The sequence below is a fragment of the Lithobates pipiens genome, unplaced genomic scaffold (assembly GCF_037356315.1).
Source record: "Lithobates pipiens isolate NorthernLeopardFrog02 unplaced genomic scaffold, aLitPip1_a1.2 Scaffold_22, whole genome shotgun sequence".
Classification (NCBI taxonomy): domain Eukaryota; kingdom Metazoa; phylum Chordata; class Amphibia; order Anura; family Ranidae; genus Lithobates; species Lithobates pipiens.
The window spans coordinates 24,544,583-24,565,011 of NW_027507784.1; the positions used below are offsets into that span (position 1 = coordinate 24,544,583).

Genomic DNA, 20,429 nt, shown 5'->3' on the forward strand with positions numbered 1-20,429 from the left:
CCAAGCCTTTAATTTCACCTCATGTTGCTACAGAAAAGAATTTTCGTGGCTCGGAATCTTCTTTTCTTTCTGGGAATTTTATTTTCTTGCACATGCGAATTTCTTTTTCGATTACATTTCTCGCATGATTCTCCTATTATTGATTAGAAAATCGTTTGTTTTTCGAAAAATTTCCAACATGTTCGAGTATTAAAATTCGATGGCCGTGCGAAAATCGGCCACAGCCCCACTAATGGTGCGAAATACGAACGTAAATTCTTAAGCCTCATACACACGATCGGACTTTGTACAAACTTTCCCTTGGATTTTTGTACAAAGGGCGTCGGCCGTGAACTTGTATTGCATACACACGGCAGGACTTTTTCAGCCAACTTTCACCAAATCACGTGGTTTTTCTGCTCTTTACCGCCACCTTTGGTCAACTTCTGTATTGTTGTCATCTTTTTGATCATTGGTTCTGAGCATGCCTGTTCGTACTTTGTACAAAAGTCCTATGGTTTTCTGTACACACGATCAGACTTTGTTCCATCAGACTTTTGTTGCCAGAAAGTTTGTCCGTTCGCACAGCCAACAAAAGTCTGATGAAAACCAAAAAAGTTTGTCCGATGGAGCGTACACACGGTCGGATGTTGCTCCAAAACAGCCAATTTGCATGTTTGTTGTCAAAAAGTCTGATCGTGTGTATGGGCCTTAACTTGTGAGTACCGTGAGGTTCACTTAAGGCCCGTACACACGATCAGACTTTTTGACAACAAACATGCAAATTAGCTGTTTTGGAGCAACATCCGACCGTGTGTACGCTCCATCGGACAAACTTTTTTGGTTTTCATCAGACTTTTGTTGGCTGTGCGAACGGACAAACTTTCTGGCAACAAAAGTCCGATGGAGCAAAGTCTGATCGTGTGTACAGAAAACCATAGGACTTTTGTACAAAGTACGAACAGGCATGCTCAGAACCAATGCAAAAGATCAGACAACAATACAGAAGTTGACCAAAGGTGGCGGTAAAGAGCAGAAAAACCACGTGATTTGGTGAAAGTTGGCTGAAAAAGTCCTTCTGTGTGTATGCAATACAAGTTCACGGCCGACGCCCTTTGTACAAACTTTCCCTTAAATTTTTGTACAAAGTCCTATCGTGTGTATGAGGCTTTAGTGTAACTGGGAGTACAAGGACTATGCGGGCCATGAGATAAGGGATCAAGAGGAGAGGACGCTGATGGCCGTGTAAATTAGGAATAGAATAAATTAGAGTCAGGAAGTGCGTTTAACAGTTAATTGTGCAGAGAAAAATTCCTGATCTTCTAGAAGTATTCCCATTAAATTGGTGGGCACGATGTCCAACGGTTATGGAAATGTGACTTGGTGCACATCTTGTGACATGTATGCGTTCCTTGAGGATCAGATTGAGGGCGAATTCTGCTGCACCAAATGTGAGCCTTCTCAAATGGTGACAGTACAGTGCATGCATCCTTTATGAGCAGCCATTGGGGCGGGGAAAAATAGCCGAGCTGGCATGAGAGTGGCACTGTGCCACCTTCACACAGGTACTCGTTAATGGCCCTCTGCTGCATGTGCAGCTGCTGCTGCATTGCCAAAGTTGCGCTCCACCTAGTGGGCATCTTACAATTCAGGCGGTTTATGGGCAGGTGGAATTCCCGCTGAATTTCTGAGCACTTGCTGTGTATGATCGCCTGAAATGGCTACACACTCTTCTGGCCTTCTTTGGCTGATCTTCCAACCCTGGGTACCTATTTAGGAAACGCTACACCACCAAATTGAGGACATGTGCCTAGAATGGCACATGTGTCAATTTTCCCTGTCTAAGGGTGGACAAGAGGTTTGTGCCATTATCACACAACACCATTCCTGGCTCCAGCTGGCATGGCGTGAATCACTTCTGGGCCTGCCCCTGCAGAGCTGCAAGAATCTCTGCTCCGGTGTGGTTCCTGTCCCCTAGATACTCCAGCTGAAGCACTGCATGGCACCTTTTAGCTTGACTCATTGAATAGCCACTTGAACGCTTAGGGGGTACTTGTGGTTCATAGGACAGTTCAGCAGAGGAGGGCATGGAGGAGGGGGTAGAGTTGACAAATCTTGTATCGTCACCACCAGCTGTATGGAGATGTGGGGGGCACAACAAGCTGCAGTACTGAGCCCTGTCCTGCATCCTTCCAAGTTGCAAGCATAGTTACTCAGTGTGCTGTAAACTTAATATATCGTCCCTGCCCATGCTTGCTGGACCTCGTGTCAGCAGTAGCTGACTGCCTTGCCCAACAGTGCCACAACATTGCCTTCCACGTGATGGTACAGAGCTGGAATGGCCTTATGTGAAAAGAAATAGCGACTGGGAACCTGCCATTGTGGTACAGCACATTCTGCTAATTCATGGAAGGGGAAGAATCCACCAAATGGAAAGGCAGAAGTTGTAGAGCCAGCAGCTTTGACAAGCTTGCATTTAGACACTGGGCATGTGAGTGGCAAGGACTGTATTTTTTTTCGCTGCAGCAGATGGGGCAGAGAAATTTCCCGGCTATAGTCTACAGCTGGTGGTGTGCTGCTGGCAGATGTGCTGCAAGGACCTGGGACACCCTGCTCTATACCATCATCATACCATCATCCCTGTTAGTGGAGGCTGCTGAGAAGTCATAAGGTATAGCAGGGGCAGACTGATGTGAGTAAGGAGGAGGAACAGATTTGCACCCCTTTTGTGTGGCTTTCAGGTCCACTTGCCAACAGGCTGAGTGATTGGAGTTTAAATGCCTTGTCAAGCATGTGGTACTCAAATGGCTGGTGTTTTTGCCACGCTTGATGTGCTTGGGACAAAGTTTGCAAATTGCAACAGTGCGATCGGCCGCAATGTGCTAAAAAAAAGGCCCAGACAGCTGAGCTTTGGGAAGTGGGCAAGGAGATAACAGCTCCAGAATGTGATAGAATAGGGTGGCTGCTCTCACTCTTCCATGATGGCTGCCACGTTGGGGTTGTGCCTCACCCTCACTTTCCTCCTCTGCTCTATCTGGCATCCAAGTTGCATCAGTGACCTCATCATCTCCTCCATCCTTATTACCACTGGAGATAACTCAGAAATACGCTGCTGCTGGGGGCACACGACTGCCAATTTGTGTACCAGTGTTCTCCCCTCTCTGTAGGCTCATGTCCCTGCCTTCCTCAACCTCAACCTCAGAACCAACATTTGAATCAAGTAATGTCTGTGCGTCATCAAGGGGCAAATGGCTGATGCTGTGTTCAAATAGCCCCAGCATCAACTGAGTTAAGTTATGGCAGGAATAGATGTGGACAAGGAGGCAGGTTTAGCCACTCTGTCAGCTGCGGTGGACTGCGCACTAGTCGGTGCTTGGGTGACGGAGGATGAGAATAGTCTAGTAAGCCAGTCCACCACCTCCTCTGCATGCTGTGGCTGGATAGCACGGGCAACATCACTAAACAGAGGAAACTATGCCTGGCCTGAGGACTGACCATGTCCACCTTTGCCTGTGGACACATATACGCTGTTGGCCCCCTTCACAGTGCCATAGGAACACCTGCCTCTTCTTGTTATCCTCCCAGACTTGATGGGGGGGGGGGGGGGGGGGTGCTTATTAATAAAATTTTATAAATATGTGGAAATGTGTACGTGGATGCACTTTAATCAATGGAAAGTGGTGTTTAGTGCTCTTTAACTTGAGTACGCACTACACAGACACATTCCACTGATACACTATACTATACTGCAGTAAAACTGCAGTGACGCACTGCAATATACTACATCAAACGTGCAGTAACGCACAGAAATATACTTGATTAAACAGAAGATAACGCACTGAAATATACAGCGTTGAACGGTAGAGAACACAGTGAAATATACGGTGTTAAATGGAAGAGAACACACTGAAATATACGGTGTTAAACTTGCAGTAATGCACTGAAATATACTGCGTTAAAGTGTGTATAGCGCACAGAAATGTACTGCATTAAAACGGCACGTAACGCACTGAAATATACTGTGTTAAGCACGCACTAACACACAGAAATATACTGCGTTAAATGGAAGGTAATGCACTGAAATATACAGCGTTGAACTTGCAGTAACGCACTGAAATATACTGCGTTAAGTGTGTAGTAACCCGCAGAAATGTACTGCGTTAAAACGGCACGTAACGCACTGAAATATACTGTGTTAAGCGTGTACTAGCGCACAGAAATATATTGCGTTAAACGGAAAGGTAACGCACTGAAATATACAGCATTAAACTTGCAGTAACGCACTCAACTGTACTGTGTTAAATGGAAGGTAACACACTGCAATATACAGTGTTAAACTTGCAGTAACACACAGAAATGTACTGCAATAAACGACAAGTAACGTACTGAAATACACAACGTTAAACTTGCAGTAACGCACAGAAATGTACTGCGTTAAACTTGCAGTAACGCAATGAAATATACTGTGTTAAATGGTCACTACACTCACACTGACTGAACTATCCCTACATTCACACTAAACTGATATTCTACACTGACAATAGAATCAGAATAGGACACTAACTCTCTAGTAGTACTGGACAGAGCCCTGTTCTTTCTCCCTTCATGCGGATATCACACTACAAATGGCCACTATTGAAGGAATACTTTTATAGTGTGGGGCGGGAATAACAGCAATGAGCCATGATTGGATAGAGTCATCATGACAGCGTCCAATCATGGCTCTGACAGTGCTCTGTGCCCTAAATGGGCAAAGCTTTCATTGCTTCAGCCAATCAGGGCTTCCAATGCAATGTGCGGCGACGCAGTGCATTGTGGTCATTTCGGTGGGCCGAAGGAACGGTCAATCGCCCCGATAATTTGGTTGTTCGGCGAAAGTGAGAACTTCCAGTGTTCGGCTTGAACTCATGCTCGGACCAAACCGTTCGCCCATCCCTAGTTCTAAGGTAAGTATTTCATAATGTGCTAGTATGCGATGCATACCAGCACATTATACTATCAGGGTTTATTTACTAAAGGTAAATCCACTTTGCACTACAAGTGCACTTGGAAGTGCAGGCACTGTAGATCTGAGGGGAAGCTCTGCTGATTTCTATCATCCAATCACGTGCAAGCAAAAAATACAAATTTTTACTTGTAAATAAGAAGTGCTAGAACAGGCCGGGTCTTCACGTGGTTAATAAAATACTATGTGGAATTGGTGGCGCCCCCTGTCTGTGTTCTGTGTAATGTCAGCTCCAGTCGGTGACAGTGTGACACTTTCCTGGATTAACCCCGTCCGCTCCCCTGGACTTTCACTAATCAGGTGTTCAGGATTTGTGTTACCTTCGTCATGAAGGGGTTAATGTTATTATTGTTGTTGTTATAATTAGTATTCAGGAATAATAATACATATGATATCATGAAAACAATAATAAATATTGATTGCTCCTTGAATGACATTTTCTGCACTGGATGAGTGTAAATATTGATCAATTCTGGTGTTTGAAAACAAAACTTTGCAGAATGACAGAGAGAGGGAAGGAGGAGGGGGAGGGGAGATGGTGTGGGAGGGGGAGGGGGACTGAGTGTGACATACACAGGAAGGAGTCACATCCAGGGGACAGGAAGAAGAAGGAGAGGAGTTCCCTATCAGGATGTCAGAAGAGATTGTGGGGAGATCGGCTGTGTAAGGACAGACATGGAGGACAGGAGGGGGGCGGACAGACCCTCCACCAGCCAGACACACAACAGACATGCAGAACCCCAGAGGAAGAGAGTCAAGAAACGACCCCGGAGAGAGAGACCACCCAAAGCGAGAGAGACCACCCCCCCACCACCCAGGTGTGACCACCGCAACAATGTATCCCTGTATTCCTTATATACAACGTATCACTACGACTGATCCCTCCTTATATACAACGTATCACTACCACTGATCCCTCCTTATATACAATGTATCACTACGACTGATCCCTCCTTATATACAATGTATCACTACGACTGATCCCTCCTTATATACAACGTATCACTACCACTGATCCCTCCTTATATACAATGTATCACTACGACTGATCCCTCCTTATATACAATGTATCACTACGACTGATCCCTCCTTATATACAATGTATCACTGCGACTGATCCCTCCTTATATACAATGTATCACTACCACTGATCCTTCCTTATATACAATGTATCACTACCACTGATCCCTCCTTATATACAATGTATCACTACGACTGATCCCTCCTTATATACAATGTATCACTACCACTGATCCTTCCTTATATACAATGTATCACTACCACTGATCCCTCCTTATATACAATGTATCACTACGACTGATCCCTCCTTATATACAATGTATCACTACGACTGATCCCTCCTTATATACAATGTATCACTACCACTGATCCCTCCTTATATACAACCTATCACTACGACTGATCCCTCCTTCTATACAATGTATCACTACCACTGATCCCTCCTTATATACAATGTATCACTACGACTGATCCTTCCTTATATACAATGTATCACTACCACTGATCCCTCCTTATATACAATGTATCACTACCACTGATCCCTCCTTATATACAATGTATCACTACGACTGATCCCTCCTTATATACAATGTATCACTACCACTGATCCTTCCTTATATACAATGTATCACTGCGACTGATCCCTCCTTATATACAATGTATCACTACGACTGATCCCTCCTTATATACAATGTATCACTACCACTGATCCCTCCTTATATACAATGTATCACTACCACTGATCCCTCCTTATATACAATGTATCACTACCACTGATCCCTCCTTATATACAATGTATCACTACCACTGATCCCTCCTTATATACAATGTATCACTACCACTGATCCCTCCTTATATACAATGTATCACTACCACTGATCCCTCCTTATATACAATGTATCACTACGACTGATCCCTCCTTATATACAATGTATCACTACGACTGATTCCTTCCTTATATACAATGTATCACTACGACTGATCCCTCCTTATATACAATGTATCACTACGACTGATCCCTCCTTATATACAATGTATCACTGCGACTGATCCCTCCTTATATACAATGTATCACTGCGACTGATCCCTCCTTATATACAATGTATCACTACGACTGATCCTTCCTTATATACAATGTATCACTACGACTGATCCCTCCTTATATACAATGTATCACTACGACTGATCCCTCCTTATATACAATGTATCACTACGACTGATCCCTCCTTATATACAATGTATCACTTCGACTGATCCCTCCTTATATACAATGTATCACTACGACTGATCCCTCCTTATATACAACGTATCACTGCGACTGATCCCTCCTTATATACAATGTATCACTACGACTGATCCCTCCTTATATACAATGTATCACTACGACTGATCCCTCCTTATATACAATGTATCACTACGACTGATCCCTCCTTATATACAATGTATCACTACCACTGATCCTTCCTTATATACAATGTATCACTGCGACTGATCCCTCCTTATATACAATGTATCACTACGACTGATCCCTCCTTATATACAATGTATCACTACGACTGATCCTTCCTTATATACAATGTATCACTACCACTGATCCCTCCTTATATACAATGTATCACTACCACTGATCCCTCCTTATATACAATGTATCACTACGACTGATCCCTCCTTATATACAATGTATCACTACGACTGATCCTTCCTTATATACAACGTATCACTACCACTGATCCCTCCTTATATACAATGTATCACTACGACTGATCCTTCCTTATATACAATGTATCACTACGACTGATCCTTCCTTATATACAATGTATCACTACGACTGATCCTTCCTTATATACAATGTATCACTACGACTGATCCCTCCTTATATACAATGTATCACTGCGACTGATCCCTCCTTATATACAATGTATCACTACGACTGATCCCTCCTTATATACAATGTATCACTACCACTGATCCCTCCTTATATACAACGTATCACTACCACTGATCCCTCCTTATATACAATGTATCACTACGACTGATCCCTCCTTATATACAATGTATCACTACCACTGATCCCTCCTTATATACAATGTATCACTACGACTGATCCTTCCTTATATACAATGTATCACTACGACTGATCCCTCCTTATATACAATGTATCACTACCACTGATCCCTCCTTATATACAATGTATCACTACGACTGATCCTTCCTTATATACAATGTATCACTACGACTGATCCTTCCTTATATACAATGTATCACTGCCACTGATCCCTCCTTATATACAATGTATTATATTAGACAGGTAGTAGTGCTCACTGAACACCCCCCCCCCCTCCCCCCACTCCCTAGTCAGGTTAAAAGCTTTTGCAGATAACAGCATACGGTGCAGCTTTGACCAGAATGAATATCACCCTTGCTATAAGTGTAGTCCATTTACATACCTCCTGAAGCCTGGCTGAAAAACTCCCAGAGATGTCAACACCCCGTCCTGCCTTGTTGCTAGGACAACAAGACTGACACTCCCAGCCAGGGCCGTCTTTAATATTGATTGGACCTGGGCAAAACTTTTCTTGGGGGGGCCCCCCCCTCCCCATGCAGTTTTGCTCTGCACCTGCTCTGAGACATACAATAAATAGCAGCTAGACTCAAAATCACTTTACTGAATCAGATCAGGCAGCTATTGCGATTGGTTGCCAGAGGTTACAGTGTATCATTACCGCTCACTGACTGGTTGCTAGAGGTTACAGTGTATCATTACCGCTCACTGACTGGTTGCTAGAGGTTACAGTGTATCATTACCGCTCACTGACTGGTTGCTATCAGTGCAGCCTATCAGTGCCCACCAGTGCCGCCTTATCGGTGTCCATCAGTAAGGCTGCTTTCACACTGGGGCGGTATTCAGGCGTTACAGCGCTAAAAATAGCGCCTGTGTAACGCCTGAAAAAAACCGGCCCCTTTAACTCCAGTGTGAAAGCCTCCGGCTTTCACACTGGAGCGATGCGCTGGCAGGACGGTGAAAAAAGTCCTGCTAGCCGCATCTTTGGAGCGGTGAAGGAGCGGTGTATTCACTGCTCCTACCCATTGAAATCAATGGGACACCGCGGCAATACCGCCGGCAAAGCGCCGCTGCAGCGGCGCTTTGCGGGCGGGTTTAACCCCTTTTCGGCCGCTAGCGGGGGTTAAAACCACCCCGCTAGCGCCCGCACACCGCCGCTAAAACGACGGTAAAGCGCCGCTAAAAATAGCGGCGCTTTACCGCCGACGCTGCTCCCGCCCCAGTGTGAAAGCAGCCTTAAAGAGAAAAATTACCTGTTTGCTAATTTTTTATCAAACTAGGAAACATTATTATTTTTTTTTTTTTTTTCGGTCTTTTTTTAGTAAAAAGATAAAAAACCCAGCATTGATTAATACCACCAAAAAAAAGCTCTAGTTGTGGGAACAAAATGATAAAAACCTCATATGGATACCGCGCAATTGTCATTCAAAGTCTGACATCGCTGAAAATTGTCCTGAGCAGGAAGGGGGTGAAAGTGCCCAGTGGGCAAGTGGTTAAAGGAGGAGCTTTTGAAGATCCCTTAATGTAATATTTATAAAGGAGCCCCGATTATTCAGTCGTCATCATAGTCCCTGCAGTCACATCACAAGTTGTTTGCTTTTATTATGTTTCAAAAACGTCACGAACATTCCTCCGATATAATGCAGGTAGATGAGTCAGGACATGGCGATTGTCTGTCATCTGGGGCTTCCCGGAGATTCCCCGGAGCATCTAGTAGAATGTTAGAAGTATGAGAATGTCACAGAGATTGTAAAAAGTCCAGGAAGGGTTTTTTTTTTTTTTATTTATTTTTTTACAAACTGAAATCAAAATCCACCGCAAGGCTCAGTTATCCCCCTTCATCAGGGCTTGTCTACTGGTAGAGAATTTTTTATTTATTTTTTTCCTTGACAACATTTGTAAAAGCAAAGAGCAGACGACGGATTTAGGTCATAGCAATGGGAGCTGTGTAACCCGGATCCATCCTGTGCTCTTGTAAGATGATCGGAACCCAGAGGGTATTGCGTCCCCGAAATGCATTGGAGTTTTGATTGATAAAATCCTGGACATCTTTATGGCACTCCTATCTTTTGAACCTTCTTCTGACCACTTTGGGGACCTTTTTGTGATATCCTAGTTGATATCTTTCTAATATTCCAGTTTGATGACTGTTTGATGTGGGAATCCCTCCTGCCAAGCCCTTGTCTTCTGCTGGTACGGAGGGGGGTTGGGGTAGAAGCAATCTCTGCTGGGAGAAGACAGTGATTATTGGTAGCAGCTATAGAAGTCGCTGGCGATAATTGCAGGAAAAACCCAGGATGCTGGTTGTACCCAAGTTGACTGGCCGATCAACTTGGTACATTCAGCGTGCCCGTACACGCTTCGAATCGCAGCCGGTTCACCAAGAGATTTGAAACCATGTATGGCCTGCTTTGCCATGGCTTATTTGCCAATACCAGGCAGAGATGGATCCTTAGTTAGAATGTAGTCTTCAGGGGGTTCAACGACTAATCTGTGTTGTCCAGCACAGGCAGGGCTCAAGTCCTGCGGGAACGCATGGGAACGGAGTTCCTGTACTTTTTCCACGACAGGAACTCAGTTCCCGTTCGCAGCTGCGTCCTGCAAGACTTTGAAGTATGCGAGCTGTGTGGCAGGTGCTACACCAGCAACCGCCGACACAGCTCGCAATAGTAAGTGCCGCACACCTGACCATTCAGGCATTGCCAGTAGGGGGCACCATGACAGCTTCCGCTTCGATTTACCTGTCAATCACAGCTAGCTGACAGGTAGATCAGGTCCCTGCTGCTAAGAGATTGTATTTAGTCAGACCTCTCGTGTTGTGCTCCTCCCCACCGGCCCCTCCGTTTTTTCTGTCTCCTCACCCCCCCCCCCCCCAGTCTCCTGCATACTTGCTCTGTGTGTCCCGCTGAATCCCCCCCCTCCTCTATCTTCAGTGCCATATGATGAGAGAACCCAGAGGAGGAGCACAGCTATTCTGCTCACAGGACATGCAGGGAGAGAGGTGAGCTGAGGGAGGAACGTCAGTTTGGGGTGGTAAGCTGAGCACAATACCTGGCAAAGTTTAATGCCAGGAGGGAAGTTTATGTGGAAATATGTGAAGGGTTGGAATAGCAGCGAGTGTGTGTTGGAGCCCCTGCAGAGTTTGCAGTACCCCCAAGCTAACATACATCTCCTAAGCAGGAACACATCACTATCTCCCCAAACATTCTGTTCAGATAATGTGCAGTTCATTTATCACCTTTCATTTAACCCTGTGTTATCCAAACTCTATTCAATGTAAAGTGTAAACTCACCACATAAACACTCTATATACAAAATAACATTCCCCAATAAAGATCAGAACATGATGTTCACATTTGCATGGAAGCACAATAGAATGAATGCTGATTATTCAGAGAATTACCGCATTTATGTTTATTGAGGATTGTTTTTTTTATGTACTACCGTGTTTCCCCGAAAGTAAGACAGTGTCTTACTTTCTTTTTATCCCCAAAAGCCCCACTATGTCTTACTTTCGGGGTATGTCTTATATTGGAAAAAAATTGTCGAATTTTTTGTTTTAACCATAAAATTAACATCCTATGCCTGGCACCCCCCCCCCCCCCCCACCTTAAAATGTAAAAACACCTCACTACAAGTCCCAGCAAGCAAGGCTGCACTGCATTACAGAGGACTACAATTCCCAGAATGCAAGGCTGCACTATGGAGGACTACAAGTCCAAGCATACAAAGCTGCTATGCTCAGCAGAGGAGAACTGTAAGCCCACACAGCCCGGTATGTTGGGACTTGTAGTCCTCCTCAGATGCATCTTGCGGTTACATACCGGTAATACCGTAAGAGTTGCAGAGAATCTCTTCACACCCCCCCTCCCCCTCCCCCTCCTTGGTCTCTCTCTGTATCAGCACTGACCTGTACCGGGAGGACACAGAGCCAGTGACACCTGTCGTCAGTGATCCGGGACCTGGCGCAATAATCCCCTTCTCTGTGGTTGCGTCGCGCCGTTCTGATCAGTCTCGGGCAGCAGCTGTCACTCACAGCCGAGCAGAGTGAAGCCACCTCCCCATCCTCTTGTATGGCTACACAGTGCTGTGTATGGAGGAGGAGGAGGAGGAGGGGGAGGCGGCTTCAGTGAAGCCGCCTCCCCCTCCTTCTCCTTTATGGACAGCACTGTGTAGCCATACAAGAGGAGGGGGAGGCGGCTTCACTCTGCTCGGCTGTGAGTAACAGCTGCTGCCCGGGACTGATCAGAACGGCGCTGTCTCTTCAGTCGGAGGGGGAGGGCGCTGGCCTGGCACCCCCCCCAGGGTGTGGCACCCTGTGCGGCCCACACCCCCCGTCCCACTCTTAGTACGCCACTGGAGGCAGCAATACCCCCGTGTTTCCCCGAAAGTAAGACATACGTCTTACTTTCGGGGTACGGCTTATATTAGCCGACCCCTCTGAAACTCCCGATACGTCTTACAATCGGGGGTGTCTTACTTTCGGGGAAACACGGTAACAGTTAGGGCCGGTTCACACTGCAGGCGCGGCGAGGCGTCTCCGACTTGCCTCGCCGCGACCTGCGGCGACCTCAGCGGCGACTTGCAGCTGACTTCTGTATAGAAGTCAATGCAAGTCGCCCCCGAAGTCGCCCAGAAGTAGTACAGGAACCTTTTTTCTGAGTCGGAGCGACTCGAGTCGCTCCTCTCAGAACGGTTCCATTGTACAGAACGGGGGCGACTTGCGGGAGCGAGGCGAGGCGAGTCGTGTCGCCTCGCATCGCCCGCTGTGTGAACCGGCCCTTAAGCTTCATACACATAATACGAAAATGGGATAAAAAATACCACTTTTGAAGTGTTTGTGCATATGAGCGTATCTTTTTTTTGGGTGGGCGAGTGGATCTTGTGTTGGAGTCCCCACAATTTTTTCCCCAGGACTTGACCCCTGAGCACAGGTGTATGGACCACCAGACTGACCGAACAGCTTTAGGGATTCTTCAGCAGGTCAGATAGTTTACATGCACAAAAATATATTTATCTATTTGTATGGAAGTTAAACAGCATTGGCCTTCTGATGAAGTTTCGGTGGAAAGTCCCTCCCGTGTATGACAATGTCTCCTGTTTTTGGTGCAGTAATAATGCTTTGCCGTCGGGTGACATCAGTTTGCACTCGCTGGTGGAAGACATCACCTGCTCCATCTGTCTGGACGACCTCCAGGAACCGGTCTCTATCGCATGTGGTCACACTTTCTGCCGCAGCTGTATCAGCACACACTGGAGCACCCCGCAGATGGAGGGATACCTGTGCCCTGAGTGTCGGACGCAATGTCCCCGATACCAGATAGCCCCGGACTACCGGCTGATGAACCTCATATCCAAGATCCAGAAGGGGGTGCAGGAGAAGGAGAAGAGCACCGAGGAGGTATGGGGGTGGGCGGGAGGTTTGGTTATGAGCTACAAGGTTTATTAAGAAAGTTAAACTAAAATAAAAATGTATATTCCATATTTACACTATGTGGCCAAAGGTTTGCGCTGACTTGTCCATCACAATAGAAGCTTGTTGGACATCCATTCCAAAATGATGGCCGTTAATATAGACTTGTTCTCCTCTTATGGCATTACAGCCTCCTCTCTTCTGGGAAGGCTTTCCTCAAGATTTTGGAGGGTGTCTGTGAGAATTTATGCTCATTTGTGAGGTCAGTCACTGATATTGTATGAGAAGACCTGGGTCACCATTGGCATTCCAGTACCCAAAGGTGTTCTGTACGGTTGAGGCCAGGGCTCTGAACAGACACTTGAGTTCCTCCACACCAAACTGGTCACACCGGGTCTTTATGGAGCTGGCTTTGTACACAGGGGGCACCGTCATGGTGGAACAGAAAATGGTCTTCCCCCAAATTGTTACCACAAAGTTAGAAGAGCACAATTTGTATAATTGTACACAATGTCTTTTGAAGCTGTAATATAACAGAACCCTTCACTGAAATCACCAAAACTCCATCATTTGGAGCAGTGGCGTAACTAGAACTTTCAGGGCCCCGATGCAAGAAACCATGAAGGGCCCCCCTGAACCCCAGCCAGGGCTCTTCCCTCCGAGTCCGGCGGTGGAACTCCAGGGCGTGGTCACAGGTATGACCTTTGTGAGCCCTGTAGTTCCACCACTGGCATCAGTAGTTTTTATCTATTTATTTTTTGACATTTTTAGGTGCCCCATTGGGGGACTGTCCCTAGGCAGGATTGGGTCCCCGTTTCCAGAAGAGATGAGGTCCTTTTCTCCAGGGCAGATGAAGTTACTGCCCCCAGGTGAGAAGTGGGTTCCTGTCCCCAGGGGAGGTGGGGGTCCCTGTCCACAGGGGGATATGGAGGGGGTATGTAATAGTGTGTGCTAGCTGCCTATGCTGCTGCCGGCCATATGTATAGGGGGGCTGCATGGGCCCCCTGCATCACAGGGCCCAGTTTCGGTCGCGACTGCTGCACCCCCTATAGTTATGCCCCTGATTTGGAGGTGGTCCATATACTTTTGACCACATAGTATCATAAAAGTCTGGTGGAACTCTTAACCCAATGCTTTCCCTGTCTATACTTCTACTCTAGATACAAGTTCCTCTGCCATAGTTCATAGCTGGTCTCACCCATGTTGGAGGTTTTGGGGTCTCCAACAACTCTGAGATATACTAGCAACTCTTGTTACACGTTCCATAATAGCAAATGAAAAACAAATTTAAAGACCAACTATTGTAGATTTATGGATGTGTAGCATCTACACCAGGGGTGCTCAACATGTGGCCCTTGGAGCCCTTTGATGTGGCCCTCAACCGCCAAACCAGGGAAGCTCATGCCCATGGGGTGGTAACCTATTAAGTGTGATCTGGGCTTGCCATCCCACTATCCAAGAACATCGGAGTGCATCAAGCCAGCAGTGGAGGATGCAGGTGTCTGCGGAGAAAGCGGGAGCTGCAAAAGCCGATGCTTCTTCTCTAGCACTGACTCCTGTCCCAGGTAGAGTGATACCAAGTGCACGTCACCTAGGACCTTTCTGGCTGCCTGGAGAGTGATGCCAGCAGAATCTGCAGGAGGAAAGGAAGGTCCATGTATTATACATTGTGCTTTTGCAATGGACATTTTAACACCTATAAAAGGGGAACAACTATTAGGCTGCTTTCATACTGATCTGCAGGTGTAGCGCAGTACACCAGTGGCTTTCTTGCACATTGGCTGCACTGAGCCATATATTTCTCTTATATCCTGTGGGTTTGATACATTTTCAGAAAGTGCACCGCACTTGCAAAATATAATAGAAGTCTCTGGCAAAGCACAGCTAACGTGCAGGGAGTTGCAGGTAAAATGCAGGACATCAGTGTAAAAGCAGCTTTATGGGAGGCTCTATTAGAGGTCCAACATCCGAGGTTCTATGGACCCCTGATGGAGAAAGGTTCCTCTAAGGCAGCAGTCTCCAAACTTTTCAAACAAAGGGCCAGTCTACTGTCCTTCAGAATTTAGGAGGGCCGGATTGTGGTCAGCGGGGGTAAAAAATGTCCCAAGCCCAACATCAATGAGAATAAATATGGCCTCAGGGTTGGTGGTCAGTAGGAGGAGTAGTGCTCCATTATTGGTATTAGTAGGAGGAATATTATCCCATCATTGGTATCAGTGGAAGACATAGTTCCCCATTGCTGGGGTCAGTGGGAGGAATAGTGCCCCAAGGGCCAGATAAAGGATAGCAAAGGGCCACATCTGGCCCTCAGGCCGCAGTTTGGAGACCCCTGCTCTAAGGCAATCGCGTAGAAACCTATCATGGCAGATGTATAGGAAGGAATAGGTTTCCTATTTTATGGTGTAGCACCCTGGTGTTTAGGCAGGGTTGCTAGTAAATTTTGTTTGCCAGGTGTTAATTTTCCTGGCTTATTGATGAAAGATCAATTGATTCCCCTCTAAATCTGGAATTGCTGCACATTTTCTCTTCTGTCACTAGGTGGCACTGTGGCTGGTGACATTAGAATGACAGGGGGGCTTCACAAGGCCAGTGTATGAATGGATGGGTGTCTCAGCCAATTTCATTTAGTCCCTTTCCCTTTGACTGCTGGTAGAGCCTATTTGGGTGGAGTCAGGTGATCGGGGTACTGTGCCACCTGGACAGCTGTCTGGGTGGACGTGTGTTATGTTGCCCTCGGCTGCTAGGCCGGAAGCATGAGGCCAGGGGCGGACTGACAACTCATGGGGCCTCCGGGCAATAGGAGATTATGGGGCCCCCAGGCAATCAGAATTATGGGGCCACACAGTATACACACACACACACACACACACACGCGCTATAAAATCACACAGTATACACAGACATGTTTCTATTGGCTGAGAAGGTACTGGAGAGGTGGGGCAGCTATAATCTCTGGATTTTTAGACCAAAAGGATGTCGGTAAGGGACATTTCAGAGACAGATGTAAAAAAAAAAAAACACAGATTTTTACATACTTTCCCTGGTTTTACTGAGGCTGGCAACCCTGATGGGGGGGGCCCCCTAGTGGCACGGGGCCCTCGGGCAGTGCCTGAGTGGCCCAATGGTCAGTCGGCCCATCTTGGGACACCTGGCTGCTAGGCTGCCTGAGGGCCTATCCAGGAGCAGGAGAAGCAGCGTAGGGTTGGGACTGCAGGATTGGTGTCCAACCAAGTTGAGAAGGTTCAGCCAGATGGGGAACCTGTTGTGGTTGGAGGTAGAAGGGAAGCTGTTACCACTAAGGGACCATCCATCTTACTACCGTGAGTAAGCTTGAGCAAGTATCAGAGCAGTCTTTTCACCAGCCGGGGATGGTGAAGAACTGGGAAAGCTTCAGCAAGTGCCAAGCCAGGGACCCAGCAGGATAGCGGGGGTGACGCTTGAGGCGTATACAGCGGGATAGCTGTGGAAGAGCTCAGGGGGATCCATTGACGACTGGAAGTCTAGTGAGAGACTGGGAGCTCAGTGAGTGAAATTCTACAGTGGGATACTGGGAGATAAGAAACAGACTGTTCTGTGTTACCAAGAGTTACCTACAACTACCTTTTTTGACTGTTTGAAAGACTAGTTGCCATAGTAGACAGTGGTCCTACCTATACAGAAGTGTTATCCAGCTGGAGACCTTCCACTGTATAGCTGTCTACCTATAGAAGTCTCGAGTTTGCCAATTTAGCATGGCTTCTAACTAAGGGTGTCCTGGCCCTAACCCTCTCTCCCCTAGTTCTGTTAAGAGACAATAAATCTCTTGTTTCCATTCATAAAGTGAGTGGCGCCCAGCATTTCTTCTTGCACCACACCCACCATGCCTGGTAACCCACTTTACAAAGAAGAATGTCAATTCTCCTTTCTCCTTGACTCTGGAAGTCACCATCAAGCCTCTAGGGGTCAGGGACCTTGCTACAATGGATACCAGGGCCTATGTCCTCTAGCACTGCACAGATGTTTCAGAAAATTAAAAGGAACCCCCTTTGCCACCAGTACCCTCAAAAAAAATTAAAAAATTCTGAAGATGAACAAAACTCTGCTTCACCTCAGTTAGATGTATGAGTAATAGGAAGCAGTATGTGATTAATGGGCCTGGTGTGGGGGATTTGTAAGGCTGAGTAGGGGTAGTGCTGGAGTTCATGAGCAAAACTATACCTAAGTGCTCTTAATCGGATATAATATCACTATTGTAGATGTTCTCTCTTTCCTCCAGGAGTCTCCGGTATTCTCAGATCACGGGTACCCAGTACAGCTGGTGTGGACGGACGGCGGTGGCTGCCTACATTTGGATGAATCGGTCATGTATGATTGCTTCATGAGCTCTGCGCTATCAAGTTACCCCGTCTACCTGCTCTGCGTTATTGGGGAGAAACGTCGGGGGAAATCCTTCCTGATGAATTACATTATAAGGGCCCTGGAGAGCCAGGTGAGAGACCGGGGACCCATTGCCTTGTATTGGCGGGCCCTGCGCCCTGTTGCTATGGAGCCTGGTTATAAAGGTCAGAATCAAAAATCCTTGCCACATCGTTTCCTATAGTTATACCCGTTTGTTTCTCAACTCATTTACTCCAATTCAAAATAATTTTTGCAAGTTTAGAAAGTCTTTCTGCCCCCCCCCCCCCGCCACCCTAAAAAAATAAAAAATAAATACATTTACAAATAATTAATGCTAACCAAAGCACAATCTGTTTTTGCAATTAATTTAGAGGGTCTGTACCTTTTATGCCCTGGCCCCAATGCTATCACTTTGGGATGGGGGCAGTTTTTCCTGGCCTTGTAGAAGTTTTGCCCAGCAAGTCAAATCAGACACATACAACCCGGGAAACCTTTAGCAGATTGGGATGGCAGCAGAACAAATAAAAGTTAAGTAAATGCTCTTAAAGTAAACCTGTGGCCAGGCTATGGGCATTCAAGCATCTGCAAATTTGTTAATGAGCAATAAATGAGCTTTAAAACAAACCCTCACTGACCTCTGTAGCTGCAGGCACAGTGGAGCAGTTTGTCTTCAGAAGCCTTAAAATCATGAAAGTTCTCTCTTTGCATCTCAGCTCCTCTAGTTTCCCCTCCCCCCCAAAAAATAACCCAGTAGCTCAGTTGACACTGATCCCCCCCCCCCCTTCACAGCAATAACTTATCTGCTCATCTCCACCCTCCCAGCAGTCAATGCCCCAGTAACCTTCCATCTTCCTAATCTTTCATTAAAAAAGCAAAGACTGTGCAGGGGGGGGGGGGGTGTCAGGGCAAGTCTGATCATTTGGAGGAGAGCAGACTGAGTTTTTAGGACAGCTAGATAACTGACCACGATGTGCTCTCCTGTCTAGCGTGGTCAGTTTTAAAAAATAAAAGTCAGCAGCTACAAATACTGCAGCTGCTGACTTTTAATAATGGGAACACTTACCTGTCCCAGGGTCCAGCGATGTGGGGGATTGAAGCTCCGCTCGCCCCCCTCCCTCCGCTGGGCACCTGGCTGTGCACCTACTGCGCATGCACAAGCCGCACCGCGTGCCGTCACTGGCCGCGCAATCATCTGGGACCGGTCACGTGTCCCAGATGATTGACAAGAGGGAGGGGGAGAGGCAATCTTCCTTGCTGCCCAGAGGGAAGTGACATCAGGAGCCCAGGCACAGAAGGAGGCAGACTACGAGGGACCCCCTAGAAACAGGCATTTAGAGGTGAGTAAAAAATTTTTTTTCTCCAAATGTTTTTTTTTTGTTTTTTTAAGCACATTAATACATTTTTGTTTTTTGGGGTGGAACTCCACTTTAAAGTCCATACCCTGGCCACAGGTTCACTTTAGGAGTTCCTACACTAGGGTGAAGCTGTTAGTTTGCCCAGCACAATGCCCATAAATAAAATTCAAAGCTAGGAAACCTTGATGTGATTGTACGTGTTGTTATAGAAAATTAGAAGCGCTTTATAGAAACATTTTCTTTTTCTTTTAGGAGAAGGGCGAAGAGTTCAGCTTGGGGACAGAAGACGAGCCTCTGCAAGGGTTTGAATGGAGATCCGGTATTGACAGCACTACAAAGGGTCTGTGGATGTGGAGCAGACCATTCATACTGGGCAACAAGGGAGAGAAGGTGAGACATACAACGCTTATTAATCTCTCTGTGCCATGTGAACCACCTTCCATTGGTGGATCCAATGAGGATCAGATGGATAGCCTAGAGAAGTGGTCTCCAAATTTTCAAAACAAATGGCCAGTTTACTATCCCTCCTTTAGAGGGGCCAGACTGTGGCCAGTGGGAGTAGAAAATGTCCTGGCTTTTGTAACAATGCCCAATCCTCAGTGTCTATGAGGAATAGTACTTCATTATTGGTGTCAGTGAGAGGGAGCGTGTCCCATCATTGGTGTCAGTGGCAGGAATTATGCCCCTGGGTCGCTGTTGAGAGACCACTGGTCTAAAAGATAGTCTAGCCCACTTTTTAAATGGCTGATTTCCTTCTACTCCTCCCTGTGAGTTGATGCCTACTCTGCTGCCTCCAAGACCTTGTGCACTATTGATTACTTGGTGACAGCAATGTCTTTATTACAGTAGGTAGGTATCACGTGTAGCCCCACAAAGATTCTACTCCAGATTGTAATAAGTGAGAGTACAGGGTGCAATTAGTGATGGCGGTGAACCTTCTAGATCAGTCTTTCTCAACCATTTTACCAATGAGGAGCCCTTAAAAATTGTTTTGGGGAATCCCTGCAAAAAAAACAATGAATTGATGGTCAGTGGGGAAGAATGTTCCTTACATTGGTGATCAGTGGGAAGAATGTTCCTTACATTGGTGATCAGTGAGAAGAATGTTCCTTACATTGGTGATCAGTGAGAAGAATGTTCCTTACATTGGTGATCAGTGAGAAGAATGTTCCTTACATTGGTGATCAGTGGGAAGAATGTTCCTTACATTGGTGATCA

General features: G+C 46.3%; 1 protein-coding gene across 1 annotated transcript in view; it reads left to right on the forward strand.

The window, feature by feature from the left end:
* The first annotated feature begins 5,553 nt into the window (after positions 1–5,553).
* Positions 5,554–20,429, forward strand: part of LOC143923425 (RING finger protein 112-like) — a 57,597-nt gene continuing 42,721 nt past the window's right edge. The window contains exons 1-4 of the mRNA XM_077447084.1: positions 5,554–5,802; positions 13,179–13,467; positions 17,735–17,947; positions 19,464–19,601. Of these exons, the coding sequence (XP_077303210.1) occupies positions 5,660–5,802; positions 13,179–13,467; positions 17,735–17,947; positions 19,464–19,601 (783 nt within the window). The 5' untranslated portion in view covers positions 5,554–5,659. The remainder of the gene's footprint in view (positions 5,803–13,178; positions 13,468–17,734; positions 17,948–19,463; positions 19,602–20,429) is intronic.